Raw genomic sequence first — 10,809 nt, 5'->3', positions numbered from 1 at the left:
AGGAGTGGACCAACATTCCACAGGCCACAATCAACAACCTGATCAACTCTATGCGAAGGAGATGTGTTGCACTGCGTGAGGCAAATGGTGGTCACACCAGATACTGACTGGTTTTCGGACCCCCCCAGACCCTGAGGCTGTGCAAAGTTGCTGGATATTGGCAGGAACTGGAACACGCTGTCGTATACGCCGATCCAGAGCATCCCAAACATGCTCAATGGGTGACATGTTAGGGTTAGGGTTAGGGTTTAACCCTAGGGTTTTCGGACCCCCCCAATAAAGCAAAACTGCACGTTTCAGAGTGGCCTTTTATTGTGGCCAGCCTAAGGCACACCTGTGCAATAATCATGCTGTCTAATCAGCATCTTGATATGCCACACCTGTGAGGTGGGATGGATTATCTCGGCAAAGGAGAAGTGCTCACTATCACAGATTTTTTCAGATTTGTGAACAATATTTGAGAGAAATGGTTATTTTGTGTATATAGAAAATGTTTTAGATCTTTGAGTTCATCTCATGAAAAATGGGAGCAAAAACAAAAGTGTTGCATTTATATTTTTGTTCAGTGTAGTTACTTTTAAAAGTAACTTGCCCGACACTGCCCTTGAATGATGGGATCGGGGACTAAAAGCTTTAACATATAATAAGTACCCTGTATCAAGATTGATGTAAAGCAAGACATTTTACCTTTATAGAGAGGTTTAGAAAAAGAAACCCACTTCTGGGGTCATTTGGGTGGATTTGCCATATCTTTGGAACCCATTGATCGATTTTGGTGATTGACACCTCTTTTGAACCGTTAGAGCCAATAGAACCGAGGGGAAGTTCCTAAAATCCATCTAAACATTACCATTGGTGAATGAGAGTGATGCGCAGCCAACATGCCCAAAAACGGAAGCTGGGTTACAACTCTCATACTCTATATGAATACTCAGTTTTTGACATAAATGTTATGATGGATTATCAGTAATCATTTCAAAGTGACACAGAGACATTGGATTAACCTTCAGCTGCGTTTTTATGCGTTTCAATGCCATTGAACACAACTTTTGATCAGAAAACAGCAAAGGTAAGACGTATTTGCTGTTTTAGCTCTGTAAAGTGAAGTTGTGTTTTGTCTGGTTTTGTTGCCGCGAGTTTTGGTCGCACAGTGATGTTACTTATACCATTCTGTGGAATCTCAGGTTTCATGATATCTTGTTTGTGCAGATCCGATAAAAATATTTCTACCGTGAGTTATGTGCTAAGTGCGTTAGCACTCTTTCGCTTAGTGCTAATTCAGATGCTAGGCATTAGAGTTGTATTTTGTTTCGGTAAAAATGGTTCATATCGTCAGTTAGCTGAGTTTCTTCTCGTTAAGTGGGTATGACACATTAATAGGTTGTTAAATGTTAAGAAGCCCTGAGAGACAGTTTCGTGAATATTGTTTCGGGGGGGCGGGGGCATGGGGCTTAATAGGTTAATGTCTTTCATTTTTGTAAAGCATTTTGAATTGCCTTGTGTTGAAAGGGGCTATATAAATAAACTTGCCTTGCCTTATAATCATGGGAGTTAGAAAAGGCATTCTTTATTGACATGGTAAACAATACACCCCTGTGCTACAGAATAATAAGGTTTGAACAGTAGATGTAATTACTTTGCAAATGGTAGTCTGATTTCTGACATCATTATTACCTCTCTAGTATCAAAGTCCTTCTCTGGTTCTTCTGGCAGCACACATTGCACGGGGCCAAGTGGACTGCATCAAGAGGGCGCCAATCAGGCAAAACCTTTGTGAAGGTGGGAAGAGTTTTTATAACCCTGAGAAACACAAAAAGAAAGCGATTAAAAATGTGTTCAGTTTGCTTGCATTAGAGAATAATTATACATTTCTAACAATGTGATGTTGACAAATAGGTAACGTTCACTTGTTTCATATTTATAATTTGGTGATTGGCTTTACCATTTTTTTTCTTTCATACTTATTTAACGCCTTACTACCTCTAGTCCAATATAACAAGCAATCTCCTGGGCTCTGGTAAACGGATAGGCCTTTTGCAATGTTTTCAGGTATAATATGGACTAAATAAATTAACTAATTAATTATTAAAAATGCATTAAGTATGTGACTATTAACGGGATAACCACCTTGCAGTTGTATGCCTCCTCTGCTTAGTCAATTTGCATCTATTTTGGTCCAAAATGTCATAATTGACAGATTTTGTCAACGCATTAGCAAAAAATAAATAGCTTAAACTTCACAAACTACACACACACACACATCTCTACGGACATAAAAACATCACTATCAAGTAAATCATGTAGTATCTGATCATCATCTACCTTTCTTTTGTGGCAGTTTTGCATTCGCTGCACTTGAACTCCCAGTGAAAGGTGGACTGGAAGAGAGGCTCCGCCCAACAGTCCGTCTTCAGGAGCAGCGGTAGGGCGAACACCGGAGTCTCCTCCTGACCTGCAGGCACAAACATGCAGCCGTTAGAGCATCATCACAGGGGGCGTGCTGACGGAAGCTGTGGTTATACTCTCGGGGCAAAAATCATTATCCCGATTATTTTTGGGTCAATATGAGACGACAAGATCTTAAAACAATCATTGCATTGAAAACATCACACATTTTACCGTTTAAAGTTGAATGCCTCAATCTGGTGTACTTAAGAGCAGCATAAAGGGGTGGGACCTATGAAGAACCTGCTCTTGTTAACAGTTGAATAATAAACATATTGTTCAGATATTAATGGTGATGACAGGTCACACCAAAAAGGCTTTCTTAAAAACCTATTATGCAAAATCCACTTTGTCATGTCTTTTATACATCAACATGTAAAAGCTTTAGGAATCCAAACTATAACATAATAAGTACCCTGTATCAAGATTGATGCAAAACAAGTGACATTTGACCTTTTTAGAGAGGTTTAGCAAAAGAAAAACCACTTCTGGAGTCATTTGGGTGGATTTGCCATATCTCTGGCCTTTTGATCACAAAACAGCAAAGGTAAGACGTAATTATTGTTATGGTTTTGAAAACTGATGTTTCCTTGCTCTGTTCTGGCTGCTCGCTCAGTGAGTTCTGGTCGTGCAGTGATGAGGCTTATACCAATGGAATCTGTGGAATTTCAGCTTTCAGATGATATGTCGTTTGTGCAGATAGTATGAAGTATAAAAGATCGTTTTTGTGAGAGAAATAGCATTAGCCCGTTTCCGCTAAGGGCACATTTAGACACTTTTTGTGAGACTTGGTGTTTGTTTTGGTAAAAATTGTTCGTATCGTCAGTTAGCTGAGTTTCTTCCCGTTAAGTGGGTATGACACATTCATAGTTTGTTAAATGTTAAGAAGCCCTGAGACACAGTTTCGTGTGATCTGGTTGGCAAAAAAAAAGGCAGTATGAAATCTAATATTCATGAACAGACGGCTTGAGGGGCCCTGGGAGCAAAGTGTTGTCGAGTTTGAAAAACATTTGCTCAGACATCTCCCCCATGCTCACAGTAGCTTTGCACTATTTGCATATTGTTTCTGAACTGAGAAAGATTTCCCATCATGTCTGGCAGCACCAGAAACACCGGCCCAAACCAAGAAATATTTTACTACTTTATTTTCATACACTTCTTGTATCCAAAACGTAGCCTTGGCCTAGCATCGTCTAATTGTATTGTTAACCTTTGTATTGTCAACCAATGTATGTGCAGTGAAGTAGCCAGTGTGAAATTGTATCTTTGCTACATTGCACAGTCTTCAAACCAAGTTGAGAGAAAATTAAGCTAGAAAAGTATGAATGATGACTATGATGAAGTAGTGCACAACAATTGTTGCTTTTTCCATCACATACTAAAAAGGTATGCTAACCAGGACTTGTGCACTGTGCAAATAAACCTCGGGAATGACACATCCATTCAGAATGTATTTCTAAATATAATCCTGAGAGCTAATATCTCCTCATATCGACACACCCGGTTTTTTGGCTGCCATGGCCTGAATCTGCACCAATGTGGATCGAAAGAAAGACATTAACCAAGAATGTCCAAAAACATTACTTCATCAACAATTTTCAATTCCTTTCAGCACTGGTTTGTCTTCAGTGACTGAGCTTACCCAGCTTGCAGTGCAGCTTGGGCTGCAGCATTTTGAAGATGGACATCCTGAGAGTGTGTAGTTCTGCATTGGCCTTTTGCAGCACATGATATGGCACCCGCACGTCACCATCTAGATAGATAACACACATTATATATTATATCTTCAAAACGTTTACAGATGTGTATTTGGTAAATTGTGAAATTTTTGTAATCTTTAATATATATATATATTTTTTTTTATGCATGCTTCTTAGTTAATATTCAGCTGTCTTTGGCTCTTTCTTGCTGTAGAAAATGCAAATGTCCCCTCTGTGGGATGAATAAAAAGGTATTCTGAGTAATGCACTCCATTATATCTATATATAAAAATAAAAAGTATCACGTGTAATTTAACTCAATTGACTTTCTAGTTGAAAGAATTTGCCATTTTTCATTGATGGTAGCGCTACTTTACACCCAAGTAAAAAACCTATCAAATTGAAAACATTTAGTGTACATTTGGAGAGATTTCTGTACATGTACACCTGGCTTGACATTGCACATTCAAGAAGTTTGATTTGCTTCTCAGAGATTCACACAAGGAACAATTAAGGACTTTCATCTTCTGTATTGGTATTTCTTTAATCAACCATCTCTGAAATACAGTTTATTGTCTCTTAGGAGTAACACACTTATATGTATGCACTCCATTAAAACAAATCTACAATTAAATTATTAATATAAACAAATAAAACACCTTAATGCGCCATTTTTGGCTTCTAACCTCTCCTAGAAAAAACCCTAAAGGCATGTGATGTAATATTGAATGTGCTGTTTTAGAACAAGCAGCTATTTTGTATTGCAGTAGCAGAAGATACAATAGAGATCAGGGATGTGCTCAACCTACCTCTGTCAGTCTGTTGATGGAGTTGGGTGGCAGCACAAACGTCTTCATATCCTCTCATCAGCTGCCAGACAGAAGACTGCTGAGGCTCATCTTTGGGTTTATTCCTTCTCAAGCTCTTACAGCTCACCAAAGCAATAAGCATTGAGTCCAGCCAACACAGGTTGTCACAGTTATTCCAGAAAAGATGATTCGGAGCAGATACAAGCTCGTCTGACTGCGTGGTTATCCTGGTAGGGGACAAACACTCCGTTTTGGACTTAATGCTGTCCAAGTCCTTACATGTGATGCTGTCTGTAGTCAATGGTTTCTTTGCAGTCCTGGCTGTCTGTTCATTGTGCGGAGGTGATGGAGTATTGATTCCATTTGAATCAATTGCAAAAGAGGACTGATCGGAGTCCAGACTGCAGCGTCTGTTCAGCGCCTCAGGAGGACTGTTCTCCTGACAGAAGTCATCCTCTGACACATCAGGAGAAACACGATGATGAGAAAGTGCAACCTCAGTCGCATCAGAGGTCAACGCGGCTACTGATGGGCACTGCAGGAGTCCAGCTGGAGTCAAACATGTAGCAGAAGCAGAAACATCCGTACAAGTGGCATTCTCTGGTTCCTGGTCCAAAATATCATCTTCATATTGTAATGACTCCTGAAGCGGTGTCTCTACAACTGGAGAATCCTTATATCCATTAACTCTTTCATCGCCTGCCTTTGGTGCTGCATGTTGGCCATTAATGACACAGTTTAAAGCACCTTGCTCGGCTTCTTTCATGAGGTCGTCCTTAATGCTTTGTGGTCCAAGACTGTCGGATTCATTCAGTCGCAGGCGTTTGTGTACTGGACCAATCAACTCTCCTTCTTCTTCTTCTTTTTTTCTCTTGTTCCCAACTGAGGGCTCCACAGGAACCAAGCTGGCCAAAACATCCTCCAAGGAGCGGCTGACCAGGGGGAAAAGGCACTATGAAGAAAGGAAAACAGAAAGATTTTAACATGGCTGCTTGAAAGAAAAGCATAAAACATGGCTGTTCAGCTGGATGTTTGTGATGAACTAAGACTTACCTGTGGGTTTGTGCAGAGTGTGATGGACTCCTGGAGGTTGATGCGATAAGAGCGCAGAGCATAGGTCGAGCCCTTCGAGGTACACCATGGACAATACTTAAGTGAAGCAGCTCTTTCCTGAACCTTCAAAAAGATCATTAAGATCACAGAAACATGGCATTAATACGACATGCCACAAAAAAGGATGATTGTTTCACTGTAGCATATTAAAACACAACTTATCAAACAGTTTTAAAGAACATGCAAAGCTGTGTAAAACTTACATCTATTTTTTTGCAATTCATGCAAAAATGTTTTTAAAACTTTATACATGTGTATCAGATGAATGGATTTCTACCTACCCACTTCACTGTCATATTTCAGCATCTTTCTCCACCACTGTCAGCAGCTTTCATTGTATTCGTCCAATCACATTTATATACACATCTGTACATGCATTAAACTAACAAAAGAAAATTAGAATTTTGTATTTGATTTACCTTGCAGGGGTGACGCATACAAGCAAGAGTAAAACTGCTGACAGAAATGTTCAGTTTTTAGTGATTTCTTTTTTTTTCACTCTAGATTTTGGCTTCACATTTTCACTCATTATTAATGGAATGAAGTATACATGAAGTTACATTTAAATAGGTCTATGATTGAATTGTAGATAAGATAATTTTTCTAAATAGATAATTTTAACAAAATCATGTAGTACACAGTTTCTTATAAAAACATAAATAATAGGCTTCAAGCCTACCCAAAAATCTTTCGCCTTTTACTAAAGATTTCCTTTTTATGTTTTGGATTGGTACTGCAAAGTCACAGTATTTTTTTCAAATATAATTCAGCTTTGCGCAAGTGACAACTGTTAGAGGAAAACAAGAGCTCTACTGACTTTTCCCAAATACCCCACCAGTGGTAAGGCCAAAGCCCCCAAACCAGTGTCTTCACCAGTCATTGGCAAGCCACTGCTGCTCTTCTGATCCATAGCTGTCCGATGCCATTCAAAAGATAACACCATATCACTGCAACCAGGTTCCAGTCCTGAGGAGCTGGGGAGAACAATACAGCACCACATAATGCAATGTTACTCAATACATGAGGTGTGTGAACAAAATTGACCATAAGACTATATAGATGTGTTAGATAATGGTATATTGTTAATACAGCAATACCATTCACTTGAATGTTTCAAGTTATATTGACTGTATGGTGCAAAACAATGAGCAAAAGCTTTGTGGCAATACTGGTTTGACAGGATCGCAACCATGTCATAAAGCCTTATGATCTGTCAGGTATTTAATTTACTGTATGAGTGTAACTGTATTTAGAATTCCTTGATTTCCTAATATGATATTAATAATAATTTGAACTTTTGTATATTACTTACTATTACTAATGATTACTTACTTAACGTGTCCACAGTCAACATTTAAATAATCCAGAATTAGGTGTAGTCGTTTTTGCTAACAACAACGATCATTACGGGATATAATACAGGATAAAAAACTGTTTCACTGACTGTCTTCACAAAAACTAACCTAAGATAGATGTTTGCTGGCACACGTGGGACCAGCGGTCCACTATGACCTAACACATGAGTGTTAACCTTTAAAACAATATAAAGATATTGTAATATACATGGGAAACTGTTAAGTTGACACACTGAGTAAATGAGCATTTCCCATGGCAAATGCGGCCTTTAGAGAACACGTTAACTCCTTTTAGGAGCCAAACTAATTAGGAAGATGCAAAACAGTCAATTCTAATTAGCTAGGCGATTCGATCAATCCTTAAATGGCTTGATTTTTAAACCTGTCAAACCTACTGTAGAGGTGTAAACTCTATTTAAAATCCTAACATTAAAGTTAACAATCCACGCAGTTACCAAACCATCAGCCTCTGCACCTTGCTGCTAGCATGCTAACATATTAGCCAAGAGCCGGGCATTAATTCAGGCACTAAAGTCTCATTTTCAGTATTTGTGAATGAATAAATATACGCACCGACACCAGATTTAAATTATATCCAATATAACGATGTAGGTCGGCGAAATTCCTCCACGCAGAGCCGCATTTATTAATCCACAAAGAGTCCATGTGCACCCTTGTGCCAGTTCGTATTACAAACGTTCTTATTCCGCTCGTTGGGCGGTTGTGCAGCGGCCTTTGTCTTCCCCCTCTTACAGACAAAGGTTCCGCTGGCCCCCTTCTTGGTAGTTCAGGTGAACTGCAGTAGCCTCTGTTCAAGTTATTGTTCCTGCTTGTACTGTATGTTGACACTGCCCATAAAATCGGGACTAATCCATGCGAGAACATGCACGTAATAAAATATACGCTGAATTGAATCACGTTATTTAATAGCATGCTCTTTTTTGCTTATGAGTATTAGGCCTTGGTTATCATTGTTTTTGTCTTCCAAGTCATTCTTTTACAGGGATATACACATGTGGAATGGCATGTTTTTGAGGGGAAACTATAAACTGCTTAGAAACAATTCTTACTTTTTAACAAGCAATTTTTATATTGAATTATTATTACTATTATTATTATTGTTATTAATTTATTTTTCAATCACTAAAACTGATAGTAGTAGCCTAGTAATAGTAGTAGTAGTAGTAGTAGTAGTGGCAAAACGGTTATATTTTTAAACTGATAAAACAGAAGAACAAACATCCTTTTACATTAATTGTGTAATACATGATGGATGGACTTTCAATATTAAAACGGATATACGCCTGATTGTCTCTTCTGATTTGTCAAATATACTTGAAGCAGTACTGTAAGTCCCCTGAGTCAATTCTATTTTTAAAGATATTTCATATTGATTATTTGATTTCTTCTTCACCCATTCTGTAGTTAACTGATTTGGTCTAAAGGTGAATTTATTATTTATATGAGAGGTAAGTGGGGGCTGGGGGTTACATATGTCCCTCAATCTGGTGCTTTAATACAGCCCAAATCTCACACCGCCTCCTGCTCCTCTACTCTCCAACGTACACATTCACAGACGTGTGCACACATGTCTCCCTGCACCCAACCCCCCCTTTTGCATGTGCCCTCTTCCCTTAAGCCCCTCCTGTATCTGCTACTTTCCTGTCCTCTATTTTCCTCTTGATGACAAAATGAATTTGCATATCTTTCCCAGGGAGTGCTCATTAAAATGCATAAACCGGCCGCCTCCTAGCCTCATGAGCAGGCTATAGCTTTCTACCGCGGCATCTCCTGATGCAAAATGAGACACAGACAGGGAGGCAGCAGCACAGACATGTGGCCTGAGTCTGGGTTGTGATTGGCATTTGGAACCACTTCACCCTTCCCATTCTTAATTCAAGGATAAGAAAAAAGTCTGTGTCAGCCATTTTTCTTTTGTTTCTATATTAGCTGCTAAGGAAAAGCATATTTCCTCAGAAATTGCATTTAGAAACAGTTAATTGTTTAATAAGCATGATTATTTCACCTTCAGTGGGCATATGCATGTTTTGCAACAGAACATGGGCATTCTCTTTTTTTCTGGCACCCCACCCCCACCACCATATTATAACACGCACACAGACAAGACCAATATAAACTCAGGTAATTTCATTACCTCATTTTTAGACAAAATCGGCAAGTCATCTTGAAGAAGGCCTTTTCAAAGTCTGAAATCATCATCCTGAAAGGTGTACAGTAGCTTGGTCAATGGTTGCCATTTTTTTCTCGTCTCATTTTATGTTATATTTTATATTTTGTAACTATGGTGGTGCTAAAGCTCATGGTCACAAGTTCACACATAGAATTGTACCTTTTGGAAGGGTAAGGGTTGAATCCAGTTAAAATATGTAATCACAATTAACTATGCAAAATGACTACATAACCATTTTATATACAATAATATAATAAGTGAAGTGTATATTGAGATAGCATAATGATACTAATGGGCAAAACACTAATTAAACAAATTCTAATCTTTGTCTGATGGTGGCGCTATAGAGTGATTTTACAGGGTCATTCACCTCATTACAGTTAGTTTCTAAAGAGCCTAAATGTGGGAAGAACGTTTAATATATATGCAACCTAATACCATCTGTTGTTGGTCAGACAAATCAGCAAACACATAATCACATGACATCTGGACATCTTTTGGCAGAGCTAATGAGATACATTGTTTAACAGCTGCACAACAAAACAGTGTTTTAGAGTGCTGTTGTCTACATATGACAGAAAAACAGGTGGATGTAGGGTACAGTATAGTTTACAGGGTATTCTGTACTCTAATTTGTATTAAATTATCAAAAAGTAGGACCGTGTTTTATAAAGTAAAATATGTTTATATTAATGTGGTCCAGAACAATGCAACATCAGATCAAAATAAATATTAAAATTAATTTTACCTCAATATTGTCTTTTTCAAATCTAACTATATTGTTATAGTATGTTGAATGTAGGGGTTTTAACCATTGCATTGCACAGAACATGTGTCTGGGGTAGAGAGCGGAGTCTCACTGTTATATCTATGGGTTTATCAGCAAGTTGAAATATTTAAATATTGCACAACACCGGCCTGCAAGCAATATTTAAATCAGTCTAATTATAAAACAAATATATATGTCGACCTGAAATTACTCTCAAATGCCATACTTTTAACTATAAAATTATCTATTCAAAAACGTTGGCGTGTACTATGTAACTCTTTGATCTTGATAAGGTTGTGTTTTACCTGCAGATGAGCACTATCATTTGCCAATGAGTACTGTAAGCCCATTCAAATTACCCCCCAAAAACATATAAATCTGAAAAAAAGAAAAGCTTTGGGTCCTAGTCTACATATTAAATGCTTTC

The 10,809-nt window shown here is 38.2% G+C and overlaps 1 protein-coding gene across 1 annotated transcript; it reads right to left on the bottom strand.

Moving 5' to 3' along the window:
* Positions 1–1,647: 1,647 nt before the first annotated feature.
* On the bottom strand, positions 1,648–8,151 carry LOC104942155 (SUMO-specific isopeptidase USPL1-like). The gene is made up of 7 exons (XM_010767354.1): positions 7,996–8,151; positions 6,885–7,041; positions 6,008–6,130; positions 4,955–5,906; positions 4,088–4,198; positions 2,323–2,452; positions 1,648–1,800 (listed from the first exon to the last, which is right to left on the bottom strand). Exons 2-7 carry the CDS (start codon positions 7,008–7,010, stop codon positions 1,671–1,673), a joined length of 1,572 nt encoding a protein of 523 aa, XP_010765656.1. The 5' UTR covers positions 7,011–7,041; positions 7,996–8,151; the 3' UTR covers positions 1,648–1,670.
* Between the last annotated feature and the right edge of the window lie 2,658 nt (positions 8,152–10,809).

The sequence above is a fragment of the Notothenia coriiceps genome, unplaced genomic scaffold (assembly GCF_000735185.1).
Source record: "Notothenia coriiceps isolate Sejong01 unplaced genomic scaffold, NC01 NC01_scaffold00004210, whole genome shotgun sequence".
NCBI classification, from domain to species: domain Eukaryota; kingdom Metazoa; phylum Chordata; class Actinopteri; order Perciformes; family Nototheniidae; genus Notothenia; species Notothenia coriiceps.
Note: the sequence above shows the minus strand (reverse complement) of the source record. Positions and strands in the feature narration are given on the sequence as shown.

Excerpts from the sequence above, each read along its gene's own strand:
- LOC104942155 (XM_010767354.1), bottom strand. The coding sequence starts at position 7,010 with ATGGTGTTATCTTTTGAATGGCATCGGACAGCTATGGATCAGAAGAGC. Across the intron at positions 6,131-6,884 it reads TGGTGGGGTATTTGGGAAAA|GTTCAGGAAAGAGCTGCTTC; the intron begins GTCAGTAGAGCT and ends ATCTTTTTGAAG. Across the intron at positions 2,453-4,087 it reads CAAGCTGCACTGCAAGCTGG|GTCAGGAGGAGACTCCGGTG; the intron begins GTAAGCTCAGTC and ends TTGTGCCTGCAG.